Source organism: Varanus komodoensis, unplaced genomic scaffold, assembly GCF_004798865.1.
Source record: "Varanus komodoensis strain SLA01 unplaced genomic scaffold, ASM479886v1 scaffold2, whole genome shotgun sequence".
NCBI classification, from domain to species: Eukaryota; Metazoa; Chordata; class Lepidosauria; order Squamata; family Varanidae; genus Varanus; species Varanus komodoensis.
In genome coordinates this window covers 21,545,378-21,562,134 of record NW_025335568.1, presented here as the reverse complement: position 1 = coordinate 21,562,134, position 16,757 = coordinate 21,545,378, and the positions used below count along the sequence as shown (strand labels likewise).

The following is a 16,757-nucleotide window of genomic DNA, read 5'->3' as shown; positions in this document are numbered from 1 at the left end:
CTGCAAAGTGATTCCCCAGCCGTGAAGCCTCTCCTGATAGTCCTTATCTCCGCACCAGCCTGCAGCTGAACAAAGCAAATATAAACAGCTCTGGCAGAGACTGAGTAGCTACTCCAGAAAAAGATCGAGTGAGAGGCAGAAAACCACACCCTGGGAACCGCCAGCGCCCTTAGGACTTGTAGCACAAAATACCATTCTGCTGAAAAATGTTGCATTATAGATGATGTGAGACTATCGTGAAGTTTTATTTTGGTGCAATATTTCTGGTGGCCCATTCGTATGTGCCTGCCTAAACGCCTACCTTTCAGTTGCTGGTGCACTCAAGAAAGCTAACATTCAGAAATGCAGAAGTGCCACGATAACCAAATACCTTTTGAGAACAGCAGTGGATAAGTGCCGTAAGATGGGGGTTGTTCATACAGAGAGCTGCTGAGGGTAGACTTAGAAATATGTAAGATGTCAACAAAGTAATGAGCTTTGTTTCTACATTTGCTTAATTTCCACAATGTCTAAATTCAGTAAACATGACCTTTTGGCCTCTCTGTTTGGTTTGCTTTCTAAAAGCATCCAACCATTGAGTTAATGATCTACATCAAAGAACCTGAAAAAGGGCTAAATAGCATGTGGTTGTTACTTAATTTCCCCTGCCCTCAATGTTAGCCTTCTAATAACAGGAATATTAATATACCAAACTTATGGCCGTAGGCTTATGTGGATGACTAAATCAATTATGCTTTCTTCTATTGATCACAGCTAGGCTTATTCAGTGTAGGCCCACTGTAATTTAGGAGGCAAAATCTATAGATTTTCATGGGTTTGCTCTAAGTATAATCAAGTCTGGCTTCAACCCATATCTAAAAGGAAAATAATTGCAAATTACCAATGTCTGTAAATTTACAAAGATATCTTTATTCTGAATAATTTTGGGGTAAGTTACACATTTCTGTAAAACCATATTAAATCATTAGCCAGTAACAACTCCTGCAATACTTCTGATAATGTGTTCCATTTGAACTTAGTGCAATTTAGGTTTGCTGGCACCAAGAAGATAAGGTATATAATAAGAACTCTTTGTATTGATAAAAGGTCTGAGAGTAAAGGAAGACAGAAAAGATAAATTATTGCATACATACTTCTGAATGCCATTATTTGATCTTGGATTTCAAATACCTTCTGAAAGCCCCAGCCCATCCACTCAGCTTTCAGCACACACAGATCAGATGCAAACAGCTAGCCTAGATGTGCTCCCTTCGGCACACCCCATTTTTGTTGTTCTGAGGATGCAAGGACAATATATAGTTCTGCCTAGTATAGTGTAATGAACAACACACACAGTTGCATTTACCTGTTACAGAAAATAGCTCTCCCAATCAGCTTTGCAAGTGGCTGCAATAAAAATATTTTGGTGGGAATTGGTCATGATGAATGTTCCCCCAATTTTATATCCAAATTCTCTTGTTTCTGTTTTAGCCACTAATATCGTGACTTTGCAAGTGACTGCAATAGAAATTCCCAGTGCTGTCTGGAAGACCATAGGATGTTTTGGAGTCTAAGCTCTAAGGTCTTCTGACCTCTGTCATTTGACGCCAAAGGCCAAGCCCTTGACCTGTCCCCTCACAGCTCGCACAGAAGGAATTGCACCAGCTGCCCCCTAAGGCCACAACTGGGCCTCAGAGCCTGAGAGGGAGAAGGAGAAGGGAAGGAGGCTGGGGCCTTGGAGATGCATCCATGCCAATTCCTTCTCTACTCCTCACTAGCTGCAATTCTAGATAGCCAAAAGCATCAATTGAGACAAAATGTATGATGTAAAGTGCATTGGCAGCGATGATTGCTACTGCCATTCTTCACACTCCGCATGGGATGCGCATAAGCCTTTGTTTGCGTAAGCATCTGTTGCCACAATGAGATTTGCACTCTCCCAAACTGCTTTGTAATACATTTAAGATCACAGGTTTGATCAGTAACTATAGAACACTGTGACTCAATGAACACGATTCCTGTCCAAATCTAACAAAAATACTACCTCTACTTTATGCAATGGGCAGGTGTGTACATTACAAAAAGCCATGGCAAGCCTGTATGGTTGTTGGTCTGTTGTGTCATTGGCATCCAAAGAACACGGCATTTCAGTGCAGTAGGTTTGGCTTCCTGAAACCATGGAAAGATTTGGTGGTTTGTTCTAAGGTTTGCAGCTTCACATGACGCCTAGACATGGGAGCGCCATTGGACCCTCGATAGTGAGGAAACAGCAACAAAAGGTAGTGCTCTAAGCATCCAGGCTCTGGTACCCACTTACCATTGTTCCTTTTGTTCCTATTGACTGAGGAATGTGCCCATCACCCTGTTTACCTCTCTGAAACGGGGAGAAGGGAGGCAATCATGGCAAAAGTGTATATTCATGTTCAATTCAATAATAATGATATAAATAACCATCCCTGGGGGATGACTGGGAAACATTGTAGAGATACAGGTGCACTTGGGAGGGAGAAGAGGGAGAACCTGCCTCAAGACCTCAGTGGACCAACCAGGAAGGGGCAGCTGAAGTCCACGGAGAATGAGCAGTGCAGAAGGGGATTCTGCTTGTGAGGATTGCTGGGCTGAGTAGCAACAATGGGAGGACAAAGTGAGAAGTACAGTTATTGCATTGTGATCGGAAACAGGTGACCATCTGACTGGGTAGGTTGAAGCAAAAGTCCACCTGCTGTGGGAAGAGGCCAGCGTTACTTGCTGTGATGGGCAAACCCACCAATGTGTCTGAGAAGCACAAAAGAAGCTACCATATTCCAAAGAAATATGTTGCGTCGTGGCATAAACTGGCATCAGCATGATCTCTATGAACTTCCTGATAGCATGAACTCTGACCTGTGTAGCTGTGGGAATGTCACTTGCCTTGGCTGTACAAATGGCTGAACTTCTTGAGTGTTCTTTGAATGCAGGGGAATCCTTGGGCATGTAGAACTCTTCAGAATCAAACTAGGAAGTTGCTTTGTGCACCTGGGCTGAAATGTATGGGCCTGTCCGCTCTTGCGTCCGTCTGCCCACCCATTGAAACTTACACCTGGCGCTCTTCTCCAGGTACTGCCACCTGAAGCTAGATGGGTGTCAACCAGCCCCATGGACGTTCTGCTGGTGGTGCCATGCAAATGGAATAGGTGGTCCAGGGCTACTCAGTTCCCACCAATGGAGTTGCCATTTCAGTGACTGGTGATAACATTTATTTTCTAAGCTTTTGAGTGACACTTTTCAACTTTTCTAATCCATTTTAATATCTCTCGGATTGGAGCATTATACCATGCCATTGGATTGAAACTGCATTGTGTTTCATTCATTCACTACTGTATTTTTATTTTTCCTATTAAATTTTTTTATTTTTCCTTTTTTCCTATTTTTCCTGTACACCTTCCTGGGATGACCATGGAAGAGGAAAATATAATATAGATTAATTTTAGAAATAAATATGCCATTGGAGAGATTTAGCTGCATACCCTTTCCACTTTAAAGATGAGAATGACATTGAGCCAATCTCTAATTTTCTACCACGTTCAGCAAGAACTAACCGCTTGTCTCAGCTCTGGCTCTACAAGAATGATGATGACACAGGAGAGATGGTACAGAAAACAATATGGTGATGCATAGCAGACTAATCAATAGCTGAGTGTCACTCTGTCTGCTGCAATCATTTGTGTGGGATGGCCATTGCCTGCTCCAAAGAAAGTTCTTTTAACCTTTAATAGCTTCTTGGCATGACAGAAAGTATCCCTGCCAGAGTTCTCCTGATGATTAGTATCATGAAAGCACCTTTCAAGCCCAGGTTTCAACATTAGCACCCAGTCTAGACACCTATCCTTCAAACAGAAGGGTGCTGATCTAAGAACTTAACATGGTTCTATCACACCAGACAGCCTGGCATTATGTCTACTTGGCACCAGATTCAGGCTTTGAGGGCACTTGGGCAAGAACTCAGTGGGCCCCTTTTCTTAGTAAGTCTATCCTTGCCCCATCACCATCACCAGCTATGGCCCCTCAGCCTTTTTCCCATTACTGCTGCCACTTGCATGCTTTGCAGCAAGGAAGCAGGATGCGACCTCTGCCACTCCTCATCCTCACCACCACTTGCTGTCTGTACCAGAATGACAGGCGAGCAAACAAACAAGTCTGCAATTGGGGAATAGAAGAGCAGCTTCAGAGGCTCTCGCTAGTGAGCCTCTACGAGGGTGTGGACCCTGGGAAGGTGCCTAAGCTTGCCCACTTGATGCCAGCCCAATGTTCAGTTATATGTGAAGCTGAATCAGCCTTTTTGGAGCTGTATAACAGTGTTTTCGAGCTTAAGACACAAAATGACAGTGATTAGCTATTCACAAGTGACAAACTGAAAACAAGTGACTATCTCTGGGGATTTCTGTATGCTAATCTAACCTGAAAGTACACAGCTGCCATTTTATCTTGCAACTAGATTCTGCAAATGCACAACAAGTATAAATACAATATATTTATACAGAACACAGCACTAGCAATATTAAGGGATGCAGTGCCTACGCTATGTTTGCCTCTTGTTAATGAGATAGAACAAATGTATAAATGCTATACATAAATATATCGAACACTCTTCTTTAAAAGTTGATGGCAGTAACACAACTGTAGGTCAGGGCTAGGCCTGAGTTACTTTCAGTTTATGAAGCTGAACCAGTTCCATGGCACACGGTATAATCAGCAAAATGGAAAGGACATAGAAGACCATCAGGGCAACTCCGTGTATACCGATGTCTCCTTTGATGTCTAGCCAAAGTTTGTTCTTCTTCATAAAGGCTATTCACATCCTTAATTTTAATTCAAGAGCCCCTTTTCATTTAGATAACATGAATCGGATAATTGTTAATGGAAATCTCCAGCGTTGCTTTGAAGTTACCTTGCCCTTACAGAAAATTTGCTTTATTTAAGGTTGGGATTTCACAAAGACAAAGGAGAAGAGGATGGCAATCCACCATCTGTCTCAGCACAGACAATAACAGTATGTTCTTTTGACAGCTTGCCTGTACCACTAATGGTGCTGAGAGCACAGGCCTTTCCTCAAGCTTACATCATCCAGTGCAATTTCCCCGGTTCTTCCTTTTCCTTTCTCGCCTTTAAAAATAACCTGGAGAAAGAGGACATTTTACAAGGTGAGCTGTAACACAGAATTTACTATATGACCAAAAGTGCAGCACTGTGTAGGATACTACAGGATTGTTTTAAAGGAAACAATTGGGTTTGCATTTCTTTTCTGCATCATATTGTAAACCTCCCAGAGAGCTTCAGCTATTGGGCCAGATAGAAATGAAATAAATAATAAAATTAAAAATAATTTTACATTCAGGCATATTTAAGTGAACCACAGCTATATGCACAGAAAGTCTCATAACGGAAGAACCAGAAGTGTAGCTGCAGGTATGAAAGGGGGTAAGTCACTGGACAGTGTTTCTCAAGCTTCTCCATTTTTTAACTTCTTAAATGTTGAATTTTACTTTAACGAATGTTTGATTTTCTTCCCCCCTTGAGCCAGTGCCACAGAACTGGATAAGGATACTTGGACTTGGCAGGCCCTGGGCTGACATCCTCACCTGTTTTCTCAAGTGAAAGAAGGATTCACGGTTAGTTAACATTATCTTGTCAAGTGCACCAAGACACAGCGGTGATTTGCGAGGGGGAATTGTGGCTTTCAGATCCTGGGTTTTGTCATGTGAAAGCAGCACCCTTCCCAAAAGGAAGACAAGCCATACTTCCCAAGGGTACAGCTCTATTTCTAGTGCTATGGAAGCTACTATTACTAGTTCTAAGGATGGCTGTTGCATGCTGAATGCGTTCTGCCCAGACTTGCATGCTTTCACTAGCAAGAGTAAACAAATGGAGAGAGATATAGAAAGTGCCCAGGTTACGAACGAGTTCCATTCCTGAGAAAATGGAAATTTGTCTTTAAATAAAATCTGTGTGTAAGTCAGATCATGTGTAGTTGACCCTCCACATTCACGGAGGCTGGAGTGCAGGATCCACATAAAAGTGGAAAAATTGTGAATATTTCTAACCTCCACTCCTGAAACTCACCAGTGCCTTCTCTTTTCAGCAAAGAAATGCTGCAGAGATTTCCCTCTTCAGATGGGCAGACAGGAAGGCATGTTTGGAGGCCTCCTTCTCTACCCTTTCACTTCCTCTCTCTCTATAGTGATGGCAATTTTCCACGTAATTTTTAAAAATTAATGTCTTTATGGTTGTTTGTTTGTAAGTACAGGTTGTTCATAACTTGGATGTTCATAACATGGGGACTGCCTGTGTTCCACTGATGATCTGCCTAGCAGATATCCAAATCATAGCATCATCTGAATCCATAAAAGTGTTCTGATCTCAGAACAACAAAAACCATCTTTACAAGTCATAAGCTGAGCACCACCTCAGACACACCATTTTGCCTGGTTTGAGATATGAATATAGAATGCTGATTTAGACCACTGATCCAATACTGTTACTCTGACAGGCTGCAGTTCCCCATCCTTCCCCATAACCTGTTCCTTCAAATCCTTTCAACTACAGATGCCAGGGATGGAATATGGGAATGCTGAGTTACCATAATATCAGTCTATGAAAATGCATATATACCTTCATATATACAGTGAAGTGCAAAAGATTATTTCTCATAAATATATAGGTTGGCCTGTCAAGAAAATGAACTTCCATGTCCCACTTCATATGGACCCTTATTGAGACTATTTGCACAATTATGGGGGCTAAAAATACATTTTCTTAGAAACAATTTCTACTAAATCAGAACTTCTTTGGTAAATCAGAAAATCAGAAAAAGTCAGAAGATCACTGACTTTTCTCAATATGTCTGAATAAATCTCTTCAGGGAATCTTTTTAAATTCAATTTTCTAGAATAAACTTTCAGAGCTATCATCTTCTACAAGTTCATGCAACCTGCTGCATATTCTAGGATTTCTTCACCCCTAAACAATTTACTGTTATTTACAGAGTCTGGTGTTAAATATGCCCCTCTTATTTCATGATCATAGCATCTGGAGACATTCTGTTTCATGCAGGCTTCTATTGACTTCTGCAAGAATTAATTATTCCCAACAGTGAACAATTTGCAAGTTAGTTTGAAGTCCAACAAGAGTGGTGTCAACCATGCTAACTTTGTGAGACTGAGCAACACATGGACCACAGGTGGCCACGTTTCCTCTTAAAATCAAAGTTCTTATGACTTTAACTCAACATGTTTGCAAAGATGAAAGTAGTTGAAGGGTTCGAATGAATGTAGAAACATAAGAGAACCTCCAGTTGCATATAGACCCAGTTTAGACTAAATGAGAACCACTGTTACTGCATGAATAAGAGATGGGCTTAAAATATTTCTCCTCATCCTTCTCTGTTCCCCTGCTTCCCTGACTACACAGGAGTCTTCCTGGTTTCTTAAACCATGGTCAAACTGGGGAACTATAGTTTAAGTGCTGCCTACATACCAGGTTAGAAAATATAGAGTGGTCTGTTGGAACAAAAGCTGGCCTTGGTAGGAATCATTGGCAGTGGCAGGGACGTGTTTTTATGTCTCAAGAACAATCTGTGAGTCTTCTCTAACAAGCCATCGAAGTAACCCAGTATCCAAGGCTTATTTCTCTAGCTGGTTGGGAGGAAGACAAGCCAAGGTTCCTGGTATGCACACAACACTAAACAAACCAGGACTGTTTATGGATTGCTTATCCAGTGGGAGAAACTGGGCAGCATGCACTAGAATGTGACCATTGCCTATAACCCAGAATTCTAAGAAATGTTAAGAGAATTTTAAGAGAACTGTTAAGAGATTGCTGAAATATGGATAATGGTAACAAATACCTAACAAAGGTGATGCATAAATACTTTAATAATAATAAATTTAACAAGGGAATTATGCCTGTGGATGGTTTTATTTTTGCCATGTGCCACAGAAAAAATGTGCACAGCAGATTGTGTTTTTGAAGGTTGGTTAGTTAGTCCTTCAAACTAACCACCCAGGAATCCCAGGGATTCATAATCACCAGCCATGCTTTAAAACTGACCAGTGTGACTGACTTAGAGGTTAATATAGATAGTATTACACCTGGGGGTTAGCTGTCCAAATGCTTCAGCTCCCATTCCTACATCACAAAATGATACTCACACTCTTGAGGCCAGATCCTTGCAATTTTATCTGTGTTTGCCTCCAGCCATGGCCACCGTTCCTTCCCCAAACTGCTGGTCCGTGAACACCGGTCTTTCTCACAAAGACCTGAAGCAAACCAGAATGTAGCCCAGACACTTTATGCCTGAAGGACAGGCACAGATCCCCTGCATGAGCTAAATGGCCAAGTGGAAGGACCAGGCGTGCCACTCGGCCTGCTTTTCCTTTGGGTTCAGAGACGGACAAATATTGCCCACCTGTTGAAAGGGAAAGAATAAGATTTATTTCACAATTCTCCTAAACATAATCATAAACTTTGAAGTATATCAGTCATGACTGGAAGTCCAATCCTGATTCCAATCCTTTGGTATTTCAGTGCAAGGAATGTTCTCAATGTGTCTGCTTTATTGATTAATTTAAAATATTGCTGTTCTTCATTTGCAGAGAACAGTCTACCAGGAAGCGTAACAAAGATTTTGAAAGTGTAATTTAGATTTTTTGTTTTTAAATAGACATAGAGCACCATCCTGTAGGAATGCCCATAACTATTCCAACTTGGAGGATTTGGGGCATCCTCCACAGGGTGGAAAAAAACAAGAAGGAAAAGCAGCTATAGACAATTTTAGCTAACTAGAAGACTTCAGAGGAAATGGAAACTAGGATGAGGTTCCACCAGGTTACTTCATACCTTGGCAATGCCAGTCTCCTCTTCTCCCCACCCACTAAATCCTTTTTCCTGGGTTGCTTTTACAACCTCAGAAAAGCAACTCGTGCAGCTTCTCTGCATTGGCTGCAAGGTGGGAAGATGTTCCAAGCACAATCTCCCAGCTTCAACATCAGAGCTGGCTCTCTGAGAAAGCCTGTGACGCTCTAGAACATGGGTCCTCAAACTCCGGCCCGCGGGCTGGATCCAGCCTGCCTTGCCCATTTGGATCTGCTGCGCACATGCCCGCATCCATGTGCACACCCACCGTCGACCACCTCGCCCCATGCGTGGGGAGGCAGCGGTTTGCTCACTCGGAGAAAACGATCTCCAAGTGAGCAAGTCGCTGCCTTGTGCGCCCGCCTCGCAGCACATGCCTCGCCTCGCCTCCCCTTGCCGCACGCACACGCCTGCCCCCACCCCGCCCCGCGTGCACCGCCGGCACCACCTTTCCGGCCCGCGCCCAGCACCGACACCCTTTCAACTGGCCCCCTGGTGAAAAAGTCTGAGGTCCCCCTGCTCTAGAAGCGGTTCTGCAAACGCTTCTGCTGTAGTGTTCTGCTACCAGAGATCTGGCCTTGCATTAAGGTAACTGCCACTTGCTATAGCGTATGAACTCTTAACTTCTCTTGACAAAGGCCTTTTTCATATTTACTCGATTTGGAAACAGCCTTTCCAAGAATGGATTTCCAATAGTGGAAGGGCAACGCAGGATCCAAGTCACTGGAATCACATTAAAATAGTCCACTTTATTAGTGGACTATTTTATTAGCAGCTAATAAAGAGCAGCTGACTGTTTATAATTCAGGACTCATTAGACAATTGTTCATTGCTTATCCCAAATGTTCACACATCAGTTGCATTGTAACAAAACAGGAGAGCTTTTGCAGCGCTTAAAATCATGGCCCTAAGAAATTTACTGCCTGACCCTGTTAATGTTTCTTGATTCTCCTTCCCTCTCCAAAATCAACAACACTCCAACAAAACCCTTAAATATGTCCATACATACCATACATAACCCCCCCAACCATGCAAATATGGAATAAGACTCTGATGTTCTTTGTTGCCCCCCTTGCTGCCATAATGTCAGATTGATACCAAACATGTGGAATTTATTCAAAGTCATTCATGTGCCTCTCCATTGCTAGGACATCATCTCTTCAAAAGTCATGAGCTACTAAATGAAACCAGAAGACAGGCACCACCGAAAAAGCCAAAATCAAAAGGGTATGTAATATCAACAGTGCATTTCACCAATCCTTTCATGTATAACACCAAAACTCTGATAAATGAAACTTTGTGTCATATAAACACCTGATCACTGTATTAATGCAGACTTCTTTATTTTGATCTCGGTTTATTAAGTGATAGAAAGATGCCCTTAAAAGATGCACAGTTTTTATATGAGAGTGATAAGCACTCTGCCAGACTACTGCTCTTATCCAGCTAGTTAGCAGCCTTCCAGATATACGTGCATACTTCCAAAGCTGTCCCTCTTCCAAGCCATATTGAACTACTGGGATATGTCCTTTGATGCAAATGATCATGTGCAACCAGATCCAGAAACGTTCGTAATGAAGAACACGGAGTCACCCATACCTATTGCTAGATAAGAGGCCACACTTAAATATATTGCCTTGATGAAGCAGTAAGAGTTAAGAAAGTTTAGCAATAGTTAAAAGTGAATGTTAATATGTTTTTGAACAACAATATAAATATGCAATAAAATCATTTTTAGATCGCATTGTTGTGTATGCCTCACAAGTAGGCTTTTTCATCCAAGAAAGAATCTCAGAGCAGACTACAGGTACGTGTTAAAAAGGACTCAGATATGAAAACTAGAATAATAATCTAATAAGTAAATAACTTGCAATTCCAAATAAAAATCTGGCCAACACTAATATACATTTTATTGATTTAAAAAGACCTCTCATATTTCCATAAGTTGTTTTTACAAAAATTCAAAAAGCAATGAATCACCGCATCTCACATAATTCAGAATTCCACAGAATTGAAGCCAGTTACGAAACTTCCCTATTGATTTATGCCACTTATAATTATATGAAAGTATGTTAGAAACTGAAGAATTGGATGTGTGTCCATTAGCCTGCGATCAGTAACTGCAGTGGTCCATCTGAACTCCACGTCCACATTTCAAGAACAGTTATATTGTTTCTTTCTAATTTTACTTCCTTTTTCTTTTTTAATACTTTGAACTATAAATAACTTTGATCATAAATTTTGCTAGCATAGAACCCAAACATAATGTTATAAATTGGACATTAAGAAAAGTAAAGAAAGAAAGAAATTCTGTGGCACATATATTAAAATTGGTGTCTTATAGGTGAACAAAGCAAGTCATGAACTGATGATGAATAAGGCCTTTTTCATAGCTGTTGGGTGCCTTTGTGCATGGCCCAGAATGTGAACAGGGACTGAGTTACGGACAAAAGGGGACTTGGAGCTTGATTTAGAAATGCACTTGACACCCATAACAATAAAACAGCCCTGATGCACACAGATTTGTCTTGCAAAACCCTGGAACTGATAGCATTGTCAAAACAAAGAAGATCACATCTAAGAGCTGTCTAATATGCAAGAAAGGCCGCTAAAGAATGCCAAGCAGATCTGTATTCAATATTTATATTGAAAATTGCTTTTAAAAATCATCAAAAACTTAACACATCAATTATATATGATATTATACTATTTCCCCTCACAAAAAATTAAGATCTTATAAGTGAATACTGCAAATCCAATCAACTGTGTCTCTGTTGGATCACCAGCATCAATATCATTCACACCAAAGCAGTTGATTATGATCCATCACTGACTTGAATTTAATGCTATAGAGCAGCCTTTCCAAACTGGTGCCCTTCAAATACTTCAGACTACAACTGCCATTAACTCCAGGCTGCATGGACTATTATCAGGGATGCTGGAAACTGCAGTCCAAACAATCTCTAGGTGACCAGATTGAAAGAAGCTGCCACGAAGTATTATTGGCATGGCTGGAAAATGTTAAAACGTACTACATTCCAGTTTGGATTGAAGTCTCAGGCGTCAGTAAAGAACAAAGCTAGTAAGATGGTTAAAGCAGGGCACAAGGATTAGGTTTGCCAGCTCCAATTATTGTTAACTCAAAGTGAAATTTAGAAATGCAGGAATTCAGCAGGTGATGCTTTTCCCACCTCTTCATCTCAGTTCTTGGGAACAGTGCAGCTGCTGAATGCCCATCTTTACTGCAGCTGCTAAAGGCACAGGAACCCTCTTAGGGGAAAACTCGATCAGCTTAAGAAAGGAATTTAGCAGGCAACAGGTATATTATACAAAGCTGCTGTACCCAGAATGACTTCTGTGAACCTTCCACACTTTTATCAGTAGTCTTTGGAAGTACCTTTTGGGTTATGCCAGGAGGATGTGTGGAAACTCTTTTACTAATATTTTGTTCCCAAACCTATCAACAGGCAATGTATGACCTTTTTGACTTGGGCAAGCTGTTTGTGCTTGCAGTCCAAACACATTCCTTTTAATAGCTGCCTGTTCTGATTGCCTGCTTCTTCTAAACTTTTTCTTACTCCTCCATCTTTGGTGGTAAGGTAGGCTCAGACAAAATTCAAGGCAATACCTGAGGAGTCTTTAACTGGTTCCCAGTGTAAATCATCATCTTTCTCCTTGATCCACCCACACAGGCCACCATCAAAGTTACAGCTGTGAACCAGAGCACCTGTGAAGAAGATACCAAAGGTCAAACAGGAGAAGGCTTCATCTGTTGTAGCTGGTAAACTTGGTTAGAATTTTCATTTGTCTTTCATGACAAAGATAAAAAAAACCAAAAGAACCATAGGGTTGTATTAGATCTGGAAAAAATGGGGGCTTTGCAAGGCTACAAAAATTGGAGCTTTGCAATGCTTCACAACTGCTGAAACTACTGGAAGCACAGTGAGACAAGAACACAGTGCAACATAATAAATGATATAAATGGAATTCTCATGCAATAAGAAGGTCGTGGGGTCTCCCACACCAGAGACATTCGGAAAGAAACTGGGCGGCCATCTGAGAGGGATGGTGTAACTTGGTGTCCTGCTACAGCAGGGGTCTGGACCCGATGGCCTTCATGGCCCCTTCCAATTCTACTATTCTGTCATCTCTGATTCTATAGCTACATGAATTAAGCTGAAATTGATTCAGGAATCTCATGTGACAAAAGCTTTAGGGTCCTTAGCGTACCATCCTATGCATGTTTGAACCAAAAGAAGGCCTAAATTCTCCACATGGCTGATTGGATCATTTATTATTTATTTATTTATCAAAAGCTTTTGTATTCCATCCTATTATACAAGACCTCAGGATGGCTTACAATATTTAAAAAGACAATTAAAACAACAATTTCAATAAATAATAAAACAGAACAAAACAAATTACAAAACAAACAGAGCGACTAAACTTAAAAACTATTGAAGTTTAAAATACTATTTGAATAAAAAGGTTTTGGCCTGGCACTGAAAAGAGTATAAACTTGGTCCCTAGCGTACCTCTCTGGGGAGTACATTCCAGAGTCTGGGCGCCACAGCAGAGAAGGCCCTACTCCAGGTTGATGACCTTTTTACCTCTCTTAGAGAGGGTTCCCGGAGTAGGGCTTCTCCCATAGATCTTAAAGGGCATGAGGGCATATAAGAAAGGAGACGTTCCTTCAGGTATCCTGGTCCCAAGCCATTTAGGGCTTTATAGGTCAAAACCAGCACCTTGAATTGGGCCCGGACTACAACTAGAAGCCAGTGAAGCTGACAGAGGACCAGCGTTATGTGAGAGTAATGGCCGGTCCCTGGCAGCAGCCTGGAAGCTCTGTTCTGTACCAGTTGCAGTATCTGGACCATTTTCAAGGGCAGCACCACGAAGAGTGCGTTGCAGTAATCCAAGCGAGAAGTTACCAGAGCATGTATCACTGTTGGTAGGGAGTGCTCATCCAGGTAAGGATGCAGTTGATGGATCAGTCAAAGTTGTAGGAAAGCACTCCTTGCCACTGCCGCCCCCTGGAATGCCAGTGACAACTCTGGGTCAAGGAGTACTCCCAAGCTGCGGACCCTGTCCTTTAGAGGGAGTGCTACCCAGTCCAGAACTGGGTCAAAATTACCTACCTGGAGACCTGCAACACCCACCAACAGGACTTCTGTCTTATCTGGATTGAGGCTCAGTTTATTGGCCCTCATCCAGCCCATTACCTTGGCCAGACACCTGTTAAGTACAGCCACTGCCTCACCTGGAGCAGATGTAAATAAGAGGTAGAGCTGCATGTCATCAGCCATGGCGCAAAGCTATAGTCCCCCAGCACCACCATCTGGAATCGGCTGGCCAGATAGGAGTGGAACCACTGCCATGCAGTGCCTCCTACTCCCAAGTCAGCCAGTCTATCCAGAAGGATACCATGGTCGATGGTATCGAAGGCCACTGAGAGGTCCAGGAAAACCAACAAGGACACACTCCCCCTGTCCCTCTCCCTGCACAGGTCATCATACTGAGTGACCAAGGCAGATTCAGTACCATAACTGGGTCTGAAACCAGACTGAAATGGGTCCAGATAATCAGATAATCAATGCTGGGAGTCACAGGATTTTCCCTTCCCCCCTTAGAATATGTAAAATGATGCCCTTAGTTATTTCGAAGTGACTTAAAGCTGGTTTGCCTTGCAAGCCAGTTAACTCAAGGGCCATATTCAGGAAACACAATTGCATGGCCAGTAAATGCAAACAAGCCTGCAAAACCACCTTTCCCCACCCATGTGCATCATGCAAGCTCTCAAGTGAGAAGAGCGAGGGTTACCAGGATCATCATTTGCTTCATCCTCATCTGCGCTGATCCCTCTTTCAATTTCAAAAGTTTCAAAGAGATTATTGCTTACTCCAGGCTGGCGTGGAACTGTGAATAGGAGGAAAGGAAGTAATTTAAAAGAAATGGACAAAATAGATAAGGAAGTAGGCCACTAATTGCAACTGTTTTATAGAGAAAGTGAGGGAGGGAGCAGAATGCTTTTGGCATTGTGTTCCTGGAGAATTCAATCTATTCAATCCATTTCACATGTAGATTCATAGCCATCCCACTACTATAATATATGCATTTGCATATATTTATTTTCCATCAAAGCTGAGTCCAAAACTGCTCAGAGAACATCTCAGGCTGAGAAGTTTAGTTCCCTTCTTGTATTCCTGCTTCCCCTGATGTGTAAGTTGTTATCATATGTACATTTCAAAATGTAGCCAAGTGGCCATGTGTACTATTTTGAAGCAGACAGTCCTCTATTTGAAGGGCTATTAGAGGATGGCTCCTGTTTGTAGGTGTTGTCTATTTAAAATCCAGTCTGAGAATAGGAGTGGAGAGCAAGAATGCTAAAGCTGCCCATGAAAAGTTAGTGAGCACCTGGACAGCAGACCAAACAGGTTCACCAGGCAGAGAGGCATACTCTTTATTTGCATTTGAATTACAGTAATTATGTCTAAGCTAAACATAGATATTAGCATATGCAAATTAAATGCACACCTGTGCTCTCTTTTTGAAAGAGACATTTGTCTTCCTGGCTGTACATAACTGGACAGCCTCCCGATGGTGCCGCTTCCATAAAGCCAAGATACATGTGGCTTTTACAGACGTGCTTTTTGCTGTGTACCTTTGCAAGATCTACTTCACATCACTGTGAAGGAGTTCTTTGAAAAACCTGCACTGTGCTTGCCTGTTGCCTTGCTATGGCCAACGAGTGAGGAGCAGGATCTATCCCCAAGGCCATTCCCATATAAAAAGCCATTTGTGTGTACTGGCACAACAATGAAAACTGGAAGATTTTTTCCATATTGCCATGATGCAAAACAAAGTGAGAAAAAGAAGAGGAGGCTGTTTTCCTTGTGGAAATTATTTTCATTGTCCTTAGAAGGATATTATAATACATTGTCTTGATACCAAATTTAGGCAGCAGATACAATATACAAACATTGTTGGTGCAGAACAGCTGTACTCTGTAGCTAAATAGATTATTAACACTGGTTCCAGCTGTCTTTAAAATTCCTTTTCCAGAGACAAAAAGACGTCTAGCACATCATTAGTGACAGTAGCCCATGCATTTCAGATTTGTTGCGGTTTCTAGGTATCAGTGCTTCCCTTGGATTTAAAAACATTTGCGGTTTTATTCTATCACCAATACTAAGATAAACACCCAACAAAGACACCAAATAAGCGGCAATTCACACTTTTGACTTGTTAGTTTACCATTACATAGCAATTACATTTGTGTCTATCTTTCCTAAAAGTCGGGTATTGTCTTTGCTGTACCAATCCCTTCAGAATAAGCAATACAATATGTATACCCCCAGGCTATTAGGAACACCACTAAAGAGAAGAAACACAAAGCCTTGATTGTGTCGGAGGTTTCTTTTATATTTTGGCCAGGCTTTTTCCAATTGGCCACCAATGTAACTACAGATTCCAACAACATCACTGCCAGACTCCTCCTTACTTTGCAATTCCCACCTGGATCAAGAGAAACTTCTTCACCCATCTCCCCATCAGTTGTTACGCAACAAACTTGCACCCAGGTTGTTGCATCAGAAGCAGCATCAGGCAGGGATAAAAAGGAAATAAGCACAAGTTACTCCATTTCTTCAACCCTGACTGCTCTTTAGAAGGCCAGATACTGAAGATGAAACTCAAATACTTTGGCCACCTAGTGAGAAGGAAGGACTCCCTGGAGAAGAGCCTAATGCTGGGAACAATAGATGGCAAAAGAAGAAGGGGACGGCAGAGGATGAGGTGGCTAGATGGAGTCACTGAAGCAGTTGGTGTGAGCTTGAGTGGACTCTGGGGGATGGTGGAGGACAGGAAGGCCTGGAAGAGTGTTGTCCATG

At 41.9% G+C, this 16,757-nt stretch overlaps 1 protein-coding gene across 3 annotated transcripts in view; it reads right to left on the bottom strand.

Annotated features, from left to right (window-relative positions):
• Positions 1-887: 887 nt before the first annotated feature.
• NPNT (nephronectin) overlaps positions 888-16,757 on the bottom strand; it is a 73,074-nt gene continuing 57,204 nt past the window's right edge. For all 3 annotated transcript variants that reach the window (XM_044428626.1, XM_044428624.1, XM_044428625.1), the window contains 4 exons: positions 14,689-14,784; positions 12,497-12,595; positions 8,166-8,422; positions 888-5,134 (listed from right to left, as the gene is read on the bottom strand). In XM_044428626.1, the coding sequence (XP_044284561.1) occupies positions 5,039-5,134; positions 8,166-8,422; positions 12,497-12,595; positions 14,689-14,784 (548 nt within the window). In that variant the 3' untranslated portion in view covers positions 888-5,038. The remainder of the gene's footprint in view (positions 5,135-8,165; positions 8,423-12,496; positions 12,596-14,688; positions 14,785-16,757) is intronic.